We start from the raw sequence: 23,574 nt of genomic DNA on the forward strand, positions 1-23,574 counted from the left end.
AACCAAATCTTTAAGACTTCTAGACCACCTAAATTTAGAAAACTAAAATATTGCATAATTAAGCTCCTCAATATCGCAATACTGTATCAAGTCCACAATACTATATTTCTATAAGTTTTCAACCATGTAAGAGTAATTTTAAAAATAACAACAAATTGTCATTTATGGTTTATTTTTTGCATCAAATCATCAGTTTAATGCTGCTGAAAAGATGGGAGACACAAGTAAAAAAACTACCTTTATTTTTTTCTTCTTCATCCATTACATACTTTTAAACAGGGATGTATTTTATTATTCAGACATTCAGTCAATGTTGATTTCATTAGTTTAGACAGGGAAAAGCATATAAATGCAAACATTGTTGGCTTAACCTGAACATAACTGCATAACATACTACTGACCAGATGTGGTGCTAGGACAAGGTCTCCCTTTAGCATTAAAATGGAGCATTTAAAAATATTGCTAAATAGCAACGTTGAGATTCTGATTTTTGTAGTAAACAGGTTTTGTATTTTTTTAACCTTCAAGTCCATAATTGTATTAATTTACAGACTGTTATGTGCAAGTTTATATCATATAAACACTGTACAGGCCAAAGAAACCCTTGAGAGTGACACTGAACAGGTGTATGATAAGAAATAGATCCTGCGTGTATTTACAAATATTATGGAGGAAAAAAATGATCAAATACTGCAAAGAAAATGTTCACATTAAGATGGCCAAGTTTCACCATCTACTTTCTCAGCTCAAATAAAAGTAAAAATAAATTCATGATCTCTTCGAAAGTTTAAGACTTTTTCAATAATACAAACAGGTAAAAGTGGAAACTTTCAACTTTCATATAGTTTATGCTTTTATAGGTCAGATTCAAGCTTTTCAATCAAGGATTTACTAAAGCCATTAACAGCAACAATGGCAAACCATGACCAGATCTGCACAACATTTATATGTGCACCTAATTTGAGACAATGCACTGCACTTTTGGCTGTTAAGGAAAAAATAAATTACAAAACAATCCCTGGAAATGCAATAATGAATTCAAAGGTGTGCATTTATCCATTTTAATACACATTTTGAATGTTACAAGAGATTAAAAATAAATAAGAATGCCAAAAGGCATGCACTGATAAAGTTATTAAAAGTTAGCTCTAGGAAGCTTTTAAAAAGACAACATACACAATTTGAGTTTTGGTCAATAAATCTGTCCAGCCATTCTCTTTCCTTTATTCAGTCTCCTCATGAGACTGACAGCTTAACATGACAAAAGGACACCTCTGTCATTATGGCTTTAAATGAAGCAGGTCTGGAAAAAAATGGAAAGGGCTGCTTTTTCTACTGAACAGCTAGTTTGTTCATAATACAGGCACTTAAAGGGACTATGGGGAAAAGTACATTACCAATTCTATTGACTGTGTCTTAGAAGCATTGCAATATTTCACCAAAAATATTCCAGAAATCTCCAGGAGCTATGAGCTAGCATTCATTAAAGGCAGTAATAAATTCAACCCATTTCCATTTCTTCTCTGAAATCAAATAGCAAATAATTTACAAACAGATCAAAATTTGTTACATGGCACATCCAGTCCTTCATTTTAAAACTGTCATTCAGGACTGACTTTTGACATTTAATTCCCATGCCACTTACCCATGTTCACAGTTATTTCCATGTAGTGTGTTTTTTACAACCCCTAAGCATCTTGCTGCTGAAGCTTGAGTCTTGATGTCAGACGTATCCAGAAGCACAATTTGCATTATACAAACATTTTGTATTTCTGTACAAGCACTATTGCCATTTCTACTACACTGCGTGTCAATTAGAGGCACAACAAAAGCAAATTTTGAAACCCAAGTTTACTGATACTGATTCATCTCTTCTTTGGAAACAACAGTATTTAGATTTTGTCATCAAAGAACCTCCTCTTATCTTGCTTCTGTTTCAGTACCATTGAGCAGGCTGTACCATGTTTTCTGACAGGTTTTAATGGGAATTTGCAAATGTAGTACCATCAAAATAATGTAGAGGGGGAAATCAATGCAGTTGTTACTGACAAAAGAAATCTCAAAACAAGACTTACTTTAAGTGCTTGGGTAATTATATGTTTCATTTGTATTGTTCTTTTGGAAATCAGCTGCTTTCAATATGGCATCACAAAAACCTCAGTACATGCCAGGTTTATGAAATATCTAGTTTTCAGCTAATATATTTTCTATGACAGTTTAGATTTGCTGAGGAAAAAGCAACATTTGTTTTTCATTGGTCCAGTATCATAGTGGTCAAATAAGTACTTATGTTGATATAGCTTTAAAGCTTTCAGAAGAGATAATCCAAAATAAAATATGAATGTTGGACAATCAAACCAAAGTACGTAGTATGACCTTCTCATTGAAAGAGGGATGCTGGAAAGACATGTGGTCACTAGAGAAATGACTTTCACAAGACAGCAGATGAGCAAGTAAGTAATTCCCCATGATCTGTCTTCTTCCAAAGTCATTTGTGACGCTGAATGGTTTTCCTTTTCCTTCGCTTGAAAAAACAGCAGCACCTGCAAATTTTGACATAAAAATGTCTCTCGTAAACAGAAAGAATTGTGCAAATTTAACACAGGTAATGGTATTACTCTAAATACGCAGTTAAATATTTTTAAGCCATTACAAAGTCAAAAAGACAAGTTACATGGACTGATGGCAAATGAAACTTGCTGCATACAAATGAGGTGACCAACATGCAGTAAAAGTGTAGCACCAATCTGTTTAGGACTTTAAAAGTTGGTAGTGTAGGTGTATGAATTTGAGCAGACTTTGGAGGATGGTAGAAGACAGGCGTAACTTTGTCCATGGGGTTGCAAAGAGTTGGACTCGACTATGCGACTGAACAACAACAACAAAGTGTAGGTGACTATGGCAGCTGTTTAAAGACCATTCAAATACATTATTAACTGATAATCTTTCCAAAACTAAAGGCACCAACTAACACATCAGGGTTGTGTTATGGACACTATCTGACATGGATGTCAGATACTATATTAACATCCTCCACTGAATTTCAAAACTGCTGTATTTAGTGAACTTGGTAAAACTGCAGATAACTACCTGAACGTCTAGACACCAAAATAAATTTCAGAAGAGCATCTAGATATTGATCTTGAATAATCTGTTGTCACCTGTGAACCTGTATATCTTGCTGCTCATTGTGAACTCCAAATACCATTTTTAAACACTTTATACACTACTTTGGTGCTACAAAAGCATTTCCACGCAAATGAAGAGTATCAACAGACAAATGACATGTCCTTAACTAAATGGTCACTAGAGGGCCCTGCCTTCATTTATACTACATGAGTAGATATCTCCCAAGTGTTCTGTTGTAATTATTCACTGTGAAGCAGTGTGAAACAATCTATAAATGAACACTTACTAAAAAAATTTCAGAGAAGCAATGATGGCTTATATGAATTTGTATCATTAACGATGGAAAAGGATAGAAAACATTTCAAAAATAACTACTGTGTGATTAACAGCAAGACTGTTTTAGGACTCCTGTCTGCAGAGGTCTTTCTCAGACAAAATACAAGAGGAAAGCAAACGTATGTTAGTCCAAGATGACCAGTATGATGTCATAGGTCTACAATGTAATCTAACAACTTCTCTATTACTCTTCTACAAAGAAAACTCAAATCTTATTGAGAGAGCTAAGACTTAAGGCATGGGAAAGGAAATCCCTTCTTCCCCCAGTTCCTCTAACTCTGACCTTTTCTTCTTTCACATTAAGATAAGTCTGTACAACAGGATTTCTCAGATCTATTTTGTGATTCCCACTGCTTTCAGCAACTTTGGCTTTAGCTGTCTACTCATTCTCAGACCTGCTTTGTTCTTACTCATCAAGGTACATGGAATGACTGAACAGTATCCTAGTAGGCTCAGGAAGGCTTTATCTGCTATTCTCTTGTTAACCTTTCTAATAACCCTGTATTTCTACACACCTTAACATCATATATGTCACATTTGTCAAATGGCAGGTAAAGACAAATGAATGTGTCAAACACCAGGAACAAAAAAACTGCATGCCAATTGAAAAAGCTCATTGTTAGCTAGGAGTAATCTTTATAGTCAGGGACCTGCCTATCTACGGGACCGCCTTTCCCCATATATCCCCCAGAGAGCACTGCGATCAGGGACAAAAAATCTGCTGTCTGCCCCTGGCCCAAAAGAAGCCAAGTTATGCATAACGAGATTCAGGGCTTTTTCGGTGGCAGCACCAGAACTTTGGAACACCCTCCCAGAAGCTATAAGGGCCCTGCAGGATTTGTCGGCGTTCCGCAGGGCCTGTAAGACTGAACTGTTTAATGTCATGGGTGCTGGGGACCCTGCAGAGGAAGTTGAGCCTGCAGAAGAAACTGTGCCCCTGCCACCTGCACCAGTGCCCCTGCCTCCTGCTGGAGAAGATCCCAGCCCCCCTGCCTCGCCCTCTCGGGTGGCGTGTGCGCGTGACCGCCTCCCTCAGGGATCGGAGGAGGGCGGCACGCTCACAAGCAAGACGCTCCCTGAGCCCTGAGTTTTGAGAGGATTCTGGCCCTTCTAAGAGCAAGGATGCTTGAGTTGCAACAGGATCCTGGCTGCCTCTCTGAGCCAGCAATTAGCCCAAATGGGCAACAGCCAGCAGAGGGCTATATAGCTGTAGGCTTTGGGAGGAGGCTTTGTGGAAGCAACTAGTCATCTCCCTGACGTTCTAGCATCCACCCCGGCTTGACTTTGGTTTCTCGACTCCCTGACTTTGGCTTGTGACTTCTGGACTCCCTGACCTCAGCTTCTGGACCTCGGACCTGCAATACTTGTACAGTGATTCGGATTTGGCACCTCGGACCCTCCTGCTTACTGGCTACAGACCTCGGACTGCCCCTGGACTTTGCCTGACCCGGCCCCAGCCGTGACATTTAAACAGGCTTTTGTGGTTGATTGAAAAGGGGCTGCCACCGGATATCCTACAGAATGCTGGCGATCATAGTCAGAAGTCAATACCGCCTATATTGGACTGAAACAGCGCTAATAGTTTTAAAATTGATAAGTAAATTGTGGTTTTATATGTTTTATTGAATTGATTGTTTTTATGATGTTGTAAGCCGCCCTGAGTCCGCTTGCGGAGAAGACGGGATATAAATGTAAAGTAATAAATAAATAAAATAAATAAAATTTTCTAGCAGGGAAATCACTAAAGACAAAATCCTACAGAACACAAAGAACAATATAGAAAAAAACATCAGTTCTAGGGTGAATGCAAAATTTGTCCACAGATATTTTATGCTGCAACACATCACTGAAATTCAACCAACCAAGAGTCTTTAATAAACTTAGTAAGTTCTTACTAAAAGCAGCCTGTACACATGACTTTCCTGTTGTGGCACCCACCTTACAAAAACAACAATGACAACAAACAACCCTGCAGGTAGGTTTTTCATCCTGGCCAGTGCTCTGAAGCCAGCTTCCTGACATCAATAACCTACTAGAATAGGGCTGTCGAACATGCAGTTCGGAGGCCGAATCAGGCCCTCGGAGGGCTCATATCAGGCCCCTGAGCAACTGGCTGCCATCTGCTTCCTTCTCCCTCTCTCTTGCTTCCTTCTGCATCACAAATTGCTTTGCCAGGCTTGTTCAATCGCACAGGAGCTACAGATCAAAACCTCTGTTTCTCTATTGGCTGAGGCTCCTCTCTTGGGGAGAAAAGGGGGAGGAATAGCTTGCTTTGCCAGGCTCTCTTGATTGCACATCAGAGCTACCGAACTAAGCATCTCTTCCTCTGTTGGCTGAGGCTTCCCTTCCAGTCCCCTGGGGAAGGAAGGAAAGAGCCAGAGCTTCGTTTGCCCAGTTCCCTGGATCCCATGGGAAAAATACAAAGAACCAATGAATGCTAACATTTTAAGCATGTTTTAAATTTTTAAAATATATATATATTTGTATTTGTCTGTGTTCTTTATAAAATTTATATCTCTGCTACCTAATCTTAAATAGGCACACACATGGTCTGGCCCAACATGGCTCAGCCCAACCTGACATGGTCCGGGCCAACAAGGTCTCATTTATGTCAGATCTGGCCCTCATAACAAATGAGTTCGACATCCCTGTACTAGAAGGTATATAGCAGAGGTGATACTAATGTCAGATTCCAGCCAAGATTCCAGCAGTGAGACAGCAACACCAACACTGAACTCTGGGCCACAAAGCAGGAGTTAGGAGGCTGCCAAACCACAAAGCAAGAGTGGGAAGGTTCAGTTACTGACATATGGGCAGAACTGCAGGCTAACTGCTGGGGGAGCAGGTGGAAAGGTATAATCAGAAGGTAGGAGAATAAGGAACAGGGTAGCATGCAACCTTCTTTCCTTAAGAGTTCAGGCTGAAACCTCTGAGTTGGAAGAGGAAATCTCCAGCTGCTTCTTTTCTCTGATGGGTGTGCAAGAATCCATAGTGGCACTTTTAACTTGTTTGGTATACATTTTAAATGCATCCTGTTTTATTTTGTAACCAAAGAGTCCAGGTGTATTTTTAAAAGTGCTGTGGGTCAGCCAGGGCTCAGTGGTAGCGAGCAGTGTTCCCTCTAAGCTGAGTTAGTGTGAGCTACTCACAGATTTTTAGCCTCCAGCTCACAACTTTAATGCCAGTAGCTCACAAAGTAGAAATTTTGCTCACAAGAAACTGCAGCTTAGAGGGAACATTGGTAGCGAGGACTCATCAGCAGAAAATGAGCCTTACAAAGCCAGCTTTGAGTCAGCAGAAGCCAGCTCTGAGTCAGCAGAAGCTGGCAAGCAGGAAGATGAGCTGCTGCCTTGTCAGGGTTCACAGCCAACAGGTGGTACAGAGCCACCTTCACCCTCCAGCCCTGATTCAGCAGGTGAACCTCAGTTGGCCATTCCCAGCCCACCAGTATTACCCACACCATAGAGTGCCTCAGATAACAGCTACTGACAAGACAGCAAAGTGCGCACCTCCTGACCAAATACTAGCTGCTGGATAATAACAAAGATGAGTAGTTGCAGGATTGCTCCTGAGTAGCATGATCCTTAGGCATAGGGTTATAAAAACCAGCCAAGAGAGGCTGTTAGATGTGGACAAAATGAGTACAACAGATGTTAAGTCTCCAACTCTGTCTTTGGCCTGACTTCTGAACCCCTGACCTTGGACTGAATGACTTTGCCTTGCTTGACTTCTGGACCCCTGACTTCTGGCACCTGATACTCTGAGCCTGCAAGCCAGGACATTAAAGACAGACCTTGGTTGTCTTCTTCTCCTGTTTCTCTAAGCCTCTCTCTGGTACACACAGCACAGTGAGAAAGAAGAAAAGAAAGCACAGGAAAGAAGTCAGGGAGGTGATGTCATGCTACATTGAACTCTCTACATTTGGGAAGAGGACAGAAGGTTCAAAGCTACTTTCCTCCAACAATCTAGCTAAATTGTGTCAGATATATGAATGTGGTGGCAACAACAATGATGAGATGGAAAGATCTGAGGATGCTTGGGTATGCCACCTCTCTTTGACTTTCCAGTAAAAAGCTAGATCCAACAAGTACTTGGCTCCACTGAAGCCAGCCTCCTGCGACCACTTCACCATTTGAGCACACTAAGCAGTAGCACTGGATGCCTGCACTAAAGCACCCACACACTGGCCCTCTCAGCTTACCACACACCTACTTGGGAGATGAAGCAAAGGACCTGCCATGCTAAGCAAAATGTTCTGTCATGCTGCCATCTGACACACATGCTAGGGGATACTTCCCTCACCCTTGTCCTTGGTTATTACCTTTAAAGCCCTATATGGCCGAGGACCTGCCTACCTTAGGGACCGCCTCTCCCCATATGTTTCTCAGAGAGCACTGAGATCTAGTTCTCAAAATCTTTTAAAAGTCCCTGGACCAAGGGAGGCTAGATTGAAAACGACGAGGGAGCAAGCCTTCTCAACAATGGCTCCCCAATGGTGGAATCAACTACCAGAGGAGGTGCGAGCCCTGTGAAACCTAAATCAGTTTCGCAGGGCTTGCAAAACTGTCCTCTTTCAGCTCGCTTTAAGATGAAACCCGGGAAATGACATCTAGCCATCCTACACATAGTCTGAACTGTAGCACCGAAACACATAATTTATAATGGTTTAACTGTCTATTTAATTTTAACTTAATTTATGAATGTAATGTAACTATTTTAATGTACCTATTCTAATTGTTTTATAGTACTGATTGTATTTTATCGTAATCATGGTGCACACCATGTCCTGTTAGCTGCCCTGAGCCTGCCTTTGGCGGGGGAGGGCAGGATATAAAAATAAATTTATTATTATTATTGTCCTGGCAGGACTGGCACACATGCACTGGGCCAATTTATATTACTAATTACATGAGTGGGTAATTGAAAAGGCAAAGTTACAGACTGCATGCAGTAGGTATGATGTGGAAGGGATAAGGATGCAATGTGAGTTATGAAATATTCATACACATAGTGTAAACAAGCTTCAAATCAAATATATAATACTGATCATAGATTATGGTGATCAGTTAGAAAATCTGCCTTACCTACTATATAAAATAGTATTTTATACTGGCTCAGGCTGACTGGCTCAGGCTGAGCGGGCTGAAGTTGAATCCGGCGAAGACTGAGGTCCTTTGTGTGGGCCGCGGCGGACCGGGAGGGGAGATTACTTTACCGGCCTTTGACGGAGCGCCACTGGTACCGGTGCGCAAAGTCAAGAGCCTGGGAGTGCTACTGGAGTCCTCCCTATCAATGGAGGCCCAAGTAGCTGCCACTGCTAGATCCGCCTTCTTCCATCTTAAGAGGGCGAGGCAGCTGGCTCCCTTCCTGGAGCGCGTCGACCTAGCAACTGATCCACGCAACGGTCACTTCGAGGTTAGACTACTGCAATGCCCTCTACATGGGGCTGCCCTTGTACCGAACACGGAGACTCCAGGTAGTCCAGAACGCGGCGGCCAGGCTGTTGGAGGGACTACCACGGTGGGAGCCTGCACGGCCTGGGCTGCGCAACCTGCACTGGCTGCCGGTTGTCTACCGTGTTCGCTATAAGGTGCTGGTTATTACCTTTAAAGCCCTATATGGCCGAGGACCTGCCTACCTAAAGGACCGCCTCTCCCCATATGTACCCCGGAGAGCACTGAGGTCTGGTTCCCAGAATTTATTAACAATCCCTGGGCCAAAAGAAGTTAGGCTGAAGGCCACTAGGGAGCAGGCCTTCTCGGTGATAGCCCCTCGCTGGTGGAATGACCTTCCAGAGATGGTGCGAGCCCTGCGGGACCTGAACCAATTCCGCAGGGCTTGCAAAACATTTCTTTTTCAGTTGGCATTTGAGACATCTTGTGGTATTTGAGACAGAACCTGATAATGAACGAACAGATATTTAGCCATCTCATATACATCAGGACTATATTATTTTAGCACCTATTTTATATGTTTTATGTATTTTAAATAACTTATTTGTAATTAATGTTTAAATTGCTATGCTTTATGTGAATCATGGGACTCCCATGCCTGTTATATTGTTTATTGTTTAATGTGAATCATGGGACCCCATGTCTGTTAGCCGCCCTGAGCCCGCCTGGCGGGGAGGGCGGGATATAAAAATAAAATATTATTATTATTATTATTTGATTTCTATAAAATGTACTTAAAACTTGCCATTTCATAGCTAAAATACATATAATGCAGAAACAATGCAAGTAGCACTACATTAACTATTACACTGTGTTCACAGATTTGTTTCCACACAATATTTCTGATAAATGCAAGGGCAACTTATCACTAAAGAGTCACTATAGAAAGGCTGTTTGTGGCAGACACTAATTGAAGCACTCTTTACAGGAACATTAGGGAACAGTCTCCCCAACAGCCCCGTAGCTAGGGGCTGCACGGGGAGGGGGCCCTTTAAATTGTGCAGGATGCTGGCGACTGCTCCTGCTACCCCTCCTGCATAATTTAGACACCACCCAGCAGCTGATTTCTGGGCCCTATAAATGGCATGGGATGGGCAGCAGCTGTTCCTGGATGCCCCTCCCATGTGATTTAAATCACACAGGAGGGAGACAGCAGCCTGAAGGTGAGGGGCCACCCAAAACTGTCAGGGGGCCAGGCCCCGTGCACCCCAGGTTAGCTATGGGCCTGCTTCCCAATCCTCATTAGAGCACTGTGGTTCATCTTCAAACATTAATTCCACTAAGAAAAATAATGTCGTTTTCCATGGAAGATTACTTAGTTTAACACGATGGTACTGAAGCTGAAGGCTGGTATTTGATGCATAGCTTACTAATGTAACTTTCCACAGGTTTTCTCAACATAATATATGCCAATTTGTTTATTACCACAGCATACATTTAAACAAACTACATGATTATATTTTAAATTAATATAATAAACCTTCTGTACGAAAACACTTCGTATTAACTAGTTTTGTGCAACAAAGTCAGGGAAACTGTTCTTCAAACTCTCTAGAACATATGCCATGTAGTTAATGTTTAAAGTAACCTAAATCACTAAGATGGAAACTAGCCTCACGCAGAGACAAATATAAACACAGAAGTTGAGCACAAACATTTAAAATCTGAGGAAACAACTGTTAACAGATTAAACAGTATATTCAGGGCTTTTCTTGTAGAAAAAGCCCAGCAGGAGCTTATTTGCATATTAGGCCACACCCCCTGACATCAAGCCAGCCAGAACTGCGTTCCTGCTTAAAAAAAAAAAAAAAGCCCGGAGTATATTGCATTCATAGCATGTGTGTGTATGGAAAGTATAGTATGTATATGAAATGGATACACAAAAGGTTTTCAAATAATCACAAATGACTAATAATTTAGTAAATACATGAGCAAATAGTTGCTATCATTTAGTAGCATTTCAAATGAATTAATTATGTTAGGATATTATTGTGAAAGATAAAATGTCTGACAATACTGTTGGTGAAATGGCACACCAATGGATAAAGCTGAAACACGGATATTAAAGCATCAATTTAGAAGTATTAGATGAAATGCACCAGAAGCTATCACTTCAAAAGGAAGCAAAAATTGAAGCAGGAAAAAGTGCTCCTCAGTTAACTTGGCATTTTTTTTCCATCTCAAAAATACAAGCAATTAAAATTCTTTTGCACTGATTTTCCAATTAACTTTGTTTTTGAAAGTTCTTTGGTTTATAAAATGCTCTGGAGCCATTTCTGCCTGCCTGTACTTTAGAACTCACCACATGTTCAACACTTTCTGGCAGCTAATACAAAGAAAATACAAGGAAGAGATAATCAGAATGCTATACATTGCAGATGAGTGACATGTTGTGCATATATACACATAATACAACACTGAAAAATGTATTGAAACATCAATATTGCAATTTGCTGTAATTTAGTATCTATTATGTTAACACATATAAGCAGATACTTTAATACACAATCTATTTCTTTTCCATATTAGTTCATTATCTTGTATGGGCCTTGTCAGAAAAACTTATAGGACAAAAGAACAAAGTTCGAGCCCAGTGGCACCTTTAAGAAGGTATAAACTTGTGTGTACACACACTTCTTCAGGTAACACCGAATTTTTTTTTGTTGGTTTTAAAGGTGTTACTAGACTTGAACTTCGTTCTGCTGCTCCAGACAAACTCAGCTACTCACCTGAATCTATCTTACAGGTCAACAAACCCGTTTGTTCATTCTACTTCCCAGTCTTTCCCCAGGAATTTTTAAAATTGTACATATTCATTCTACCACACTCACAAGTACTTGAACCTCCAAGCAGAGAGATCCCGAGAGGCAATAGCATCCTGTATTTCGACACACCACACACGCACACACACTTTGTGCACCACAAATTTACTTTAGAGGCCAGACTGCAAATATAGAGATATTCACAGAACTTCTATTACTTCTAAATCCTGCTATACATGAGCAGAGGTAGAAGGAGGAAAAAAATCCTTCCACATACAGTTGTTTCCTTGTACAATAAATAATTCTCTTTTTTTGTAAAGCATTTGAAAGCTTTATTTGGGGAACTGCTTCTGTTCTAAGAATTTCCATAACACTCAAATCAAAATGTGGTTTTGATAAGGAAAACATTCTTTCCTTGTTTGCAGGAAAAAAAGCTGCAATTTGGAATGAGTACACCTATTCCATATCAATCGATTCAGTTTTGCCATTCTGAGAATCCAGAATAAAAATGGACAAAAAAAAAAAGGAATAGGAATATAACAGTTCTAACCCTGCTGGATCAGACCAGTAGTCCATCTAGTCTAGCATCCTGTTTCATACAGTGGCTAATCAGTTGCTTTGTAACAACAGGGTATAGAAGCTCAGGACTTTCCAGGATGCCTCCTGGCTCTGGTAATCAGAGGTTTACTGCCTCTGAATAGGGAGGCTAAATAGATTTCTATACTTTTCACTTAGCTTCTTCAAGCGTGTACATCTTATAAAGAAAAGTGTTCTCCTACAACTTGTGCCCAAACAAAACTATCCTCCAGTAGCCATTACATCTGAAGAGTTTTCTGCAGTCCAGATGTAATATGAGCTTTGCACGGGTACAGTTCAGCACCTTGGATTTTCGTATTTTCTGGAATAGGGATGCACAATTTTTAAAATTAGTATTGTTTGTCTGTTTGGGTTTATTGGACCTGGAAAAGTTCAGTATTTCCCCCAAAATCCAGGATTTTTTCAGACATCCCAATTTATTTATTTTTTTTGGGGGGGGGGAGGTCCAATAGAGAAGAAAAATACCTTTAAAAAAAAAAAGCCAGCCCAATCCTGGGGCTGTCTTGACTTCTCCTGCAGCACAGATTAAACTGTGCTAAAGAAGAAGCTGGTCTCATGATTTGTGTGCTCTGGGGAGGTCTCTCCCCACCGCATGCATATCTGGCTGGAATGGCTTTTGCAATGATGGTTTAAACCATACTGCAGGAGAAAGCTGGCTTCAGGATCTTTTTCCTGAGAAAACCCGGATACATTTAGGAAGCAGAAATATACATTTATCAGTATTTTTCGGGTATATTTTTTGGCTTGGCTAGATCCAAATGCATACGCCTAGTCTGGACCATCTAATACAATCTGTCTGGAATTATGAAGGCAAGTGTAGGAACTCCACATTATGGAATACATTCAAAGCAAAATTGTTTATGCCATAAGCCAGTCCTAGAAAGCTGTAAAGAACTGATAGGTCAAGAATCACAACTGAAATTATAGCGAAACAGAAAAACTAAACCACAGTATATGCTATTAAGATAATACGTACTTAGTTTCATCCATTACTTCTACTTCCGTAGGAGCTGTGATAGGTGCATTTGAACGGCCTGCAGTAGGATCATCAGTGTTTAGTTCCCCATTTGTTGAGCTTACAACCTAAAATTACAAACATTTCCAAGAATTATGCAATAGTAAATGCCCATATTTACTGTTCATAGTTGCATAACACAAGTGTGATTAATATATTAATAACAGTATCAATTCAGGGGGTTATAGCCATTTTTCTGTTGAAGCATCATGCATTTCTATTGCTAATTATTCTATTTCTATTATCAAACTGCTTGTAGAAAAAACCATCAACAAAGTTACTGAAGGAAAAAAATAAGTGCAAAGCAATCTTATACAGAATTAACTACCCGTCAACACAAACTACAAGAGATTCACTGGAAAAAACAGCTGTCCCTATACATCCATTGTATTGTGTGATACAGCAACAAATAACAGAGAATTACTACGAAGTATGACTATGTGCCTTGGAACACAAATAAAGTGCCCCACAAAAAAGAACTGAACAACAACAATAGGATTTACTCAACACCTTGATTTTTTTCTTCTTCTTCTGTTACTGGTGGTGCGGCCCTGACTTCTTCACTACTTGCTCCTTTTCAAACAGCTTCATATCATAAGCAACTTATTACTGATACCAAATTACACATCATTAACACTAAACAAGATTACAAATAAATCTTATAATATACTATTTATTTCAAAATGCAATTGCACATCCAACATGCTGACAAGCTCAATTTCCTGAATGAAAAGTGTCCTTGGATCCTATATTTTATTTTTAATTCTGAATTACCTCAGCAGAACCTGCTTTAAAATAAGCCTTCACCTGGGCACAGGTCAAATAATGTGAAACCACGGTTTGTTTTAACCACAGTTAGTCTGAGAATCCAATATCCAATTTGCGGGTGATCTTTGAAAACCTGAAGTGTCTTCACTCTCAAAGACCTCGCTGTTCCCTGGAAAAACTGCACAGGGAACAAGCCAGGATGACCACATTCATAAATCAGATGATATCATAGCTGACTGTGGCTAAAAAACTACAAACCATGGTTTCACATATTAATCTGACAATCCTTTAAGTAGCTATAGTTAGTGGAATAGTCTACATTCAGACAATCGCACTAACCACATTAAGTTTAACTAAACCATGATTTCAAGGAACTTTTGAACCGATTTTCCCAAAACAGGAATTTCAGTGCAATATTCATCTGACATATAGTATCATATTTTGTCTACAAATGCTAAAGGTATCCAAGGAAAGATTTTGAGTGTGGTTTTACCTATTTAGTTCCCACATCAATGAATCTGACAAACCACTTTAGTAGATCTGAGTTACCAAAAAAGCACAGCTATCCAAGTGGCTGGAGATAAAGAATAGCTCTACTATCCTATACTGTTGATTAGGGAGAAAAACAACAGTTGGGAAGCCTGAACAAGTGAAATCAACTTCCTACAGTAAGCAGTAAGCCTTCTGGATAATTTGCTAGGGTTAAAAAAATCCACAAAACAGAATTTTAAAAGATCTTTTATAAATGTTTCAAGTTACTGTAATGTAAGCACTGTGAAAGAGATAATTCATCAGTGCTATTCAGCTGACATTTTCAGGAACTAAGACACACTTTTGTAGAACAGGGATGTAGGAGGCTGGCTAATGAAACACCAACAATGAATGGTATGTTGCTTTCAGAAACTACAGAGAAACATGTACAGTCAAAAGAGCTTATACTGACAAGATGAATATTTTTTAAAACTGAAGCTGAAAATACATACATAACATTAAGATTAAAGGCTACAAAGCACCATGGACAAATATTTGAAATATTACTTTAAAAAATAAATCTTACTAACAACTGAATGCCATGCTTAATTCTGTCCCTTGTATCTACTGAAATACAAAAGATTAGAAGAGAAAATTAGTCTGGCTCTAAGTTTCCACTTTATGATGCTAATTTCAGTGACTTTCTAACCACTGAACCTATTGTAGACCTCTGTGCAAGAAAAGTATTTTTCAAGGAAGAGTACATATTGTGCAACCATTTCTAAGAATGAACACAAGGAATATTTAGTGTGCACATGTTGGGCTTCTTACCGCTTCTTACTGAGAATTTCTAAAACCTAACAAGAAGAGTTTTAAAACAAACAAAATAAGATACCAGGATACAACATTTTGTGACTGTGATGCTAAAATCTGGTTAGATTATCAGTATCCATGGCTGACTGCTGTCCTGCTGGCTACCCCTCAGAGCAGTGCCACAAACAGGGCCTGTGGTAAGTCACAGGCCCACTTTCCAACCAGAACACAGGTTTGTGTGACTATAGATTTCCCTGTAAAGACCAAAGTATGAATGGGAGGGGGGAAATCTTGTTGAAAAACTTGTGACTATATGCATGATGATGGTTTCAAAGGGTAGCCATGTTGGTTTCCAGCAGAACAATTAGATCTGAGTCAAGTAGCACCCTAGAGACTGACAAGATTTTCAGGGTGTAAGCTTTTGAAAGGCTAAGACCTTTTTCAACTCTTTAACAAGGCCCAGCACTATCGGACTTGACAGTGGTGATGATCTGAATGGAGTGGAGAGACAGCTTCACAAACAAAGTATTAAGCAACTTTTTACTGTTTTTCCTGTGTCCCAAATCTGACTATATTTTTGTTTCAGAAACAGAAATACCAACAATGTAAGCCTTCAGACTTGAAGACAAATATAACAAGTTTCCTTAAATGACTATCTTCCACAAGCATTTGTAGAAACAGAATAATCAGCTTTGCATGATTTTTCATTATGGCTATTATAATCAAGGGAATGTGCTAGCAGTCATAGTTAAATAGTTTTCTGTAGAAAACTAGACACATGCCTCATGTTGCCAAGGAGATAAAGATGTAGAAGTAGTCATGCGAAGAACAGAAAATACCTGTACTGAGCCACCATGTCTGTCAGCTGCTAGGTGAGCTCTCAAGTGATGGGGGTTGGCCTGATGGGGGTCCCAAGCTGCCCTGTGGTCTGTCGACTGTGAGTTATAATACATTAAGCATGCATGGAAGAGGAGGAATAAGAACCCAGAACATATTAAACACATCATGCTGCTAATTAACTGTATTCTACATAATAACCACAGGCACACATGTATGCACTTATACACACAAGGGAACAGAATGCAGAAAGACACCTGTTTAAAGTTTTTAACTACAACAGTAATTGAAATTACTAAAGAAAAACTTCAAACATGAAATCCCATGCAAAACAGGAGTATCTGGGGTAGCCCTTTGGATGGCACATGTTTTCCTTTTAATGAACAACAGCTTAGTATTACTGGACACCAAGAAATGGATTAAAGCTTGTTTGTATTATCTCCCCCCCCCCCCAAAAAAAAGATCTTCAGTACTTCTGTAACACTAAATCAATACAGATTGTCACTGTTGCTATTTTTAAATAATAAATACTAAAAAACAGAAGTCTCAAAATTATTTGGAAGTAGTAATGAACTCAAGTTCACACTTTTAATGTAAAAATGTTGGTGCAGTCTTTTAAATCATAAAATTTAGAAAAAGTGAAATTTAATTTAAAATGCACAAGAACATTTTTACATGAGTGAAGACTAACCTAGACTTGCTCCTTTCACTGAATCTGGATTTTCTCTTTTCACTGAAAATTGTAGGCTGCACAAACCCAACTATTTCATAAATACAAGTTACGCATAATTTTAGCACTGGCTATTTAACAGTGCCTCAGCTGGATCATATGCCTCCCACCATTTCAGTCTGAAAAGTTCCAGCCATCCTCAGAATAAGTCTGCATTACTACCTGTAAGCCTCTCACAAGCAACCTTCACCATGAGGGCTTTTTCATATCATTGTAAAGCAAGCTACTAAATTTTATAGCTAATACATCTCATATCTCCATAAAAGCTGGATATATTTGAATTATGAGGCATCCCAAATGCAAACTATGTTCAGTACGTATGCAAAACTGTGCCAACGCTTAGGTTCTTTGGTATCATAACACACAGCTCTCACATAGAAAATCCTTTTCATTAAAACTAATCCCATAATCAGGGCTTTCTTTGAGCAGGAACGCATAGGAATGCAGTTCCGACTGGCTTGGTATCAGGGGGTGTGGCCTAATAGGAGAATAAGTTCCTGCTGGGCTTTTTCTACAAACAAAGCCCTGCCCATAATTGTTTTTTAGTATTTAATTTTATTTTTCAACCCTACAACAACACATCAATGTAACATCAAACAACAACAGAGTTAAAATTACTAGAGAATTAAAATTACCACTATTATCTTATATAAATCTAAATTATTACATTAATAAGATAAATGTAAAATAGCAAAGATTACTAAAAGAATATGAGGAATCTACATTATTTAAAAGTTTTCCAATACCAGATACCACTTCTTCAAGAAGTTTGACTCAGACATAGGATATTAATTTAACCTCTTAACATTTACTATTTTATAAAAACTATGTAGTTCCACAGGCACATGTACCGTATCTTTACATCAGGCAACTGAGAGGCCTTCCAATGAGAAGTAGTTACTTTTTTGCCTACCAGTAATAATCTTTCAATTAATTTTATATATAAGGGATGAAGCCAAACATTCAACAATATTGATTGTACCATAAAAGGAAGTTGTGTTCAGTAATATAAATTATTTGTTGCATGTAGCCTTCCCAAGCCTCCCGCCCTGGCGGGAGAATACTGGATTTTCAGCCTCTTTTCCCGCTTTCCATAACTCTGGAAGCGGGGGGAGGAGGGGGGAATGGCGCCAAGGAGCATTTGCGTCGTCCGGGGAGGAGGTGCTGAGCCTGGCAAGGGAAATCTTGAGAAGGGAGGCTGGCTCGCCAGCGAGCGGGTGGAGGTGGCTGCCGAACGCAGGCGGGTCTTGACGGACTCCAATGCCCGATGCTTCTCCTCCTCCCTTCCCTTCCCACCCAGCCCCGTTGCAGCAGCCGTTCTTCCTTTTCGCAAGCTGCTTCCCGCGCCCAGTCAGCTGGCTGGGGGGGGGGGAGGAGAGAAGCCCCGCCTGCAAAGGACCATGTGCCTTTGCACCTCCGGAGGCTTGATTGCAAGGCTCCACTTTGGGATGGTGTGACTGCTGCTGTAAAGAAGCTGGCAGCAACTCGTGAGTAGAAAGGCCAGTCCCTCGCTTCAGTTGCCAGAAAGGGGGGGGGGGGAGGGAGGAGGAGAGGGAAACGTCTTCATTATTCCCTATGTGGAGATCAATTCTCATAGGGTATAATGGGGAATTAATCTGGAGGTTTTGGGGGCTCTGGGGGAGCTGTTTTTTGAGGTAGAGGCACCAAATTTTCAATATAGTATCTAGTGCCTCTCCCCAAAGTACCCTCCAAGTTTCAAAACGATTGGACCAGGGGGTCCAATTCTATGAGCCCCAAAAGAAGGTGCCCCTATTCTTTGTTATTTCCTATAGAAGGAAGACATTTTAAAAAGTGTGCTGTCCCTTTAAATGTGATGGCCAGAACTCTCTTGGAGTTCAATTATGCTTGTCACACCCTTGTTCTTGGCTCCGCCCCAATGTCTCCTGGCTCCACCCCCAAAGTCTCCTGGCTCCTCCCCCAAAGTCCCCAGATATTTCTTGAATTGGACTTGGCAACCCTAGTTGCATGATATCTTTCCAAAACTTAGAAACAATTGGACAAAACTATCAACAGTGAATATAAGTTCCTTTCTCTGCACAATCCCAAAATTATTGTTGTTGAGCTAAAACTATTTCCATGTGCACTTATTTTGATTTCTATGAAGTTCTATGATTTCTTACTAAGAAATGATAGATGGCTACAGAAAATACACAAAAATATAACTTTATTCACATCTGAAATTTACTCTTGGGTCTTAAAGTAACCTTAATATTCTCAGCAGATGGGGGCAGGGACAAGTGCATTTGGGGAGGGACGGTGGCTCAGTGGTAGAGCATCTGCTTGGGAAGCAAAAGGTCCCAGGTTCAATCCCTGGCATCTCCAAAAAAGGGTCCAGGCAAATAGGTGTGAAAAACCTCAGCTTGAGACCCTGGAGAGCCGCTGCCAGTCTGAGAAGACAATACTGACTTTGATGGACCAAAGGTCTGATTCAGTATAAGGCAGCTTCATATGTGGTTTGGAGAAAGCATTTAAAGTTAAAGTTAAAATATATTCAACAATTGTTTGTTTACATACTGTTTTTCTGCAAAGGTGCTCTCAAAGTGAGGTAACTCCTATCTGCTTTAATCATGATTTGTCACTGCATCAGCACTAGTAATGGCCACTGAAGACTAGCCATCACTCCCTCTAAATCAAGTTGAAATCCTGCTTTAGAAGGAACCCAGATAAGTCCTAACTTAAATAATAAAATTACTATGGTTAGCATTAACACTAATGTTACTCCTGATTTAAGCAGGCAGGGAAAATTCACTCTGAAGAGCCTCACTCCTGATCTCTGAATTCTAGTTAGGACACTTTCATTATTTCTGCACCAATCCAAGGTTTAAAACCAATGTCGTTTGTTTTCTAAAGTATGAATAATGCAGAATCAAACATTTAGATTTGCCTTTTCTAAAATAAGTAATCTAAATGCTTAAAAATAAAAATAGACCCCAGTGCAAGCACCGTTACCGACCCATGGGGTGACATCATAGCATGACATTTTCTTGGCAGACTTTTTGTTATGGGGTGGTTTGCCATTGCCTTTCCCCCAGTCATCTACACTATCCCCACAACAAGCTGGGTACTCATTTTACCGAGCTTGGAAGGATGGAAGTTTGAGTCAACCTTGAGCTGGCTACCTAAACCCAGCTTCTACCGGGATCGAACTCAGATTGTGAGCAGAGCTTGGACTGCAGTATTGCAGCTTTACCACTCTGTGCCACAGGGCTCCTATGCAAAGCTTACTATAAAAAAAAAATCATGAACCAATCAATGCTCACTCAAACATCAGAGATGTTAAACAGATGCTTTTGTGAAACTCAAAGCACAAACACATCAAAACTATTATTGTGGCATGTTATTGATGGGCAACATACCTGATTTTTGGACTGCTGCATCTTATCTCTGTGTGGATGTGCTTCTCTGTTGGAAGATACTGCAGGATCTGAATGGATTGAACCCACTGGAGTAGGCTGCAAACAAAATGGTATACAAAAAACTAATAAAAGTGTAGGATCTCAAAGAATTGCTAATACTTATTTTGATAACCTTCTTTAAATACAATCTCATTTGCACCTTTGATTGGACCATAAAACAAAACAGAACAGGAATCAGTAAAACGGGATATAGCAGTTAAAAGTTTCTACAGCTGTAGTTCCTCTCAGAAAAATAAACAGATTATCTACTACCACCACAAGACAAACACCAACAAACTGCCCTCTCAATTTAAAAAAAACTCCAAGAGTTATGTCTTGCCAAAAAGGGGAAAAGAGGTTATAATGTGGACTATACTGTAGGCAAACACTCAATACTTGTCAGAAGCATTTTATAAAGAGTTGTTTAGCTGTACTTACCAGCTGCTTACCAATCCAGTCATATTCATAGTCAAACATATAGCCTTTCCGATCAAACAAATCTGTAAACAGCTTTCTTAAGTAGTCATAGTCTGGTTTTTCAAAGAAATCTAGTCTTCTCACATAACGAAGATAGGTAGCCATTTCCTCTACATGAATAAGGAATGTTCAGTTTCATACATCAGCAAATACAGAAATTTAAAATCACATTAAGCATGTAGTTTACACTTCAAGAAAAAGCATTTTTACACATTTAAGGAGATGTTCTGGGCTAAGGTAAATTTTAATGTCTATACTCTCTTGGTTCACATAAATATTGCAACTAATTACTTCAAACCAGAGATGCATATGTGCCGAAGTGAGTATCTGACGGGGTTGGACAGTGCTTTATTTCAACATCAGGGTCTGCTCACTGGGACATTATTTCTGCCACTGCTTGTTTGCTTTCTTTGCCTTCATTAGCTCTCTTCCCCACCTTTTGGTCCCAGTATATTAGCTCCCCACACACTAACTTTCAAGGTTCTTTGTGACTTATATTACAATTAGCACAAATTCATGAATGCTTATTTTGTACAGTTCAATCTGAGCACCGCATCCATTTCCAAATTAACACCACTTTTATAACAAGGAATATCACACACACAGTTGCTGTTTCACAGAGACTTATTCAAGTTCCATATCCATGCATTACAACTTGAATAAGAAGCTCTTCATTGAATCAAAATTTCTTCCTAATAACTAACTTATGAACCTACCTTTCCACTCTATGTACAGACCTAAACTAAGTCGCTACCATCATCAAGTTGATGGGGTGTGAACTGGCAGAGACTGACCAAGAGAGAGATCTTGGGGTCGTGGTAGATAACTCACTGAAAATGTCAAGACAGTGTGCGTCTGCAATAAAAAAGGCCAACGCCATGCTGGGAATTATTAGGAAGGGAATTGAAAACAAATCAGGCAGTATCATAATGCCCCTGTATAAATCGATGGTGCAGTCTCATTTGGAGTACTGTGTGCAGTTCTGGTCGCCACACCTCAAAAAGGATATTATAGCATTGGAGAAAGTCCAGAGAAGGGCAACTAGAATGATTAAAGGGCTGGAGCACTTTCCCTATGAAGAAAGGTTGAAACGCTTGGGACTCTTTAGCTTGGAGAAACGTTGACTGTGGGGTGACATGATAGAGGTTTACAAGATAATGCATGGGATGGAGAAAGTAGAGAAAGAAGTACTTTTCTCCCTTTCTCAGAATACAAGAACTCGTGGGCATTCGATGAAATTGCTGAGCAGAAAGGTTAAAACGGATAAAAGGAAGTACTTCTTCACCCAAAGGGTGATTAACATGTGGAATTCACTGCCACAGGAGGTGGTGGCGGCCACAAGTATAGCCACCTTCAAGAGGGGTTTAGATAAAAATATGGAGCACAGGTCCATCAGTGGCTATTAGCCACAGTGTATGTGTGTATATAAAAATTTTTGCCACTGTGTGACACAGAGTGTTGGACTGGATGGGCCGTTGGCCTGATCCAACATGGCTTCTCTTATGTTCTTAAGATTTTGCCCAGTTGTTCATAAACTATGACTTTGCTGTTTATAAATTTAGTTTGTGCCTCCATTACTAACAGGTTACCTGCAGTTGCCGAAAGATAATCTAGAAACGGAATCCAAAGTATTTTTCTAAGATCCTTAGGTTAACTGATACAATGTGGTACAGTGGCATGACTGTTGGATTTATACATGGGAAACTCAGGTGTCAAATTCTCTGCTCAATCCCACAACTCATTGTGAAGGAATGAAGATATAGGTGAGGGGAACCTATTCAGCAGCCACTGCATTCATTTCACAAATCTCCCCCAAGCAATTGCCATACAGCTCTTACCAGTCACACCTACAAGGTCAACTTTTATAAAAGCAATTATAAGCAACTGAGCACAGTACACAATTCACAATTTCTCTATACTGCAGGCAAAGAAAAATATATAAAGGGAAAAAATAAATGCTGCCTCCCTTCCACTAATATTTTAATGGTAACTCTATCACGGTGGTGCTGATGAGAAACTGCTCAGACATGAGTGACAGCACAAACAGGGACTATTTGGATGTCACTCAGTGATCATAGATATGTGCCTATAATCTGTACTTTAGTAATATGGATTTACCTGGAAAATTTTCACACAGTACTTCTATGGGAGTTGCCCTCTTTGTGTCACCAATTTTCTGATACCGTTCTTTCAGCGTATCTGCCTAAATTTGAAGAGAGATTAAATTGTCTGCTATAGAAGCACTTTATAAAATAATGTTTGAGGAAAACAGAAGGATTTCCAAGAATTTATACCCTACCTTTAAGCCCTGCCACGGAAGGCTGCCTCTTAAAAAATACATAAACATATGACCTAAAGCTTCCAAATCATCTCTTCTACTTTGCTCTGAAAAGGCAAATTGAACATATTAACAACCAAGTCCAAAAAAAGTTATATATACAATTACAAAAATATGCAGTTAAACATGAATATTTTTGAACATCTACAGCTACATTATGCCTGAAAATACTTAAGTAGTATCACTTACTATGAAAAAGTAATCTGATTTGAAAATGCTGTTTTAAAGCAGAATAAGATGACTGAAGTAGCTTATGAAAAGGCCTGGCTACTGACTTACACTAGACACCAAAGGTAATAGAGGGGCAGGGTTCTGAAGGCACAAGGGATAGTCTCTTCTTTGCCTACCCCCTCCTGAATGCAAAAAAGAACCAGGCCTCTCTGCCACCTTCAGAATTTAGTACTCTTTTCATGATTTAAAGATATGAATCTA

General features: G+C 39.7%; 1 protein-coding gene across 8 annotated transcripts in view; it reads right to left on the minus strand.

Annotated features, from left to right (window-relative positions):
- Positions 1-225: 225 nt before the first annotated feature.
- CSNK1G3 (casein kinase 1 gamma 3) overlaps positions 226-23,574 on the minus strand; it is a 133,343-nt gene continuing 109,994 nt past the window's right edge. For 3 of the 8 annotated variants that reach the window (XM_060235534.1, XM_060235533.1, XM_060235541.1), the window contains 8 exons: positions 23,104-23,189; positions 22,923-23,007; positions 20,766-20,914; positions 20,289-20,384; positions 16,184-16,279; positions 13,254-13,360; positions 11,221-11,244; positions 226-2,543 (listed from right to left, as the gene is read on the minus strand). In XM_060235534.1, coding sequence (XP_060091517.1) covers positions 2,489-2,543; positions 11,221-11,244; positions 13,254-13,360; positions 16,184-16,279; positions 20,289-20,384; positions 20,766-20,914; positions 22,923-23,007; positions 23,104-23,189 — 698 coding nt within the window. In that variant the 3' untranslated portion in view covers positions 226-2,488. The remainder of the gene's footprint in view (positions 2,544-11,220; positions 11,245-13,253; positions 13,361-16,183; positions 16,280-20,288; positions 20,385-20,765; positions 20,915-22,922; positions 23,008-23,103; positions 23,190-23,574) is intronic. The other 5 variants (XM_060235536.1, XM_060235537.1, XM_060235539.1 and 2 more) reach the window with 5 other exon arrangements.

Source organism: Heteronotia binoei, chromosome 4 (genome assembly GCF_032191835.1).
Source record: "Heteronotia binoei isolate CCM8104 ecotype False Entrance Well chromosome 4, APGP_CSIRO_Hbin_v1, whole genome shotgun sequence".
Classification (NCBI taxonomy): Eukaryota; Metazoa; Chordata; class Lepidosauria; order Squamata; family Gekkonidae; genus Heteronotia; species Heteronotia binoei.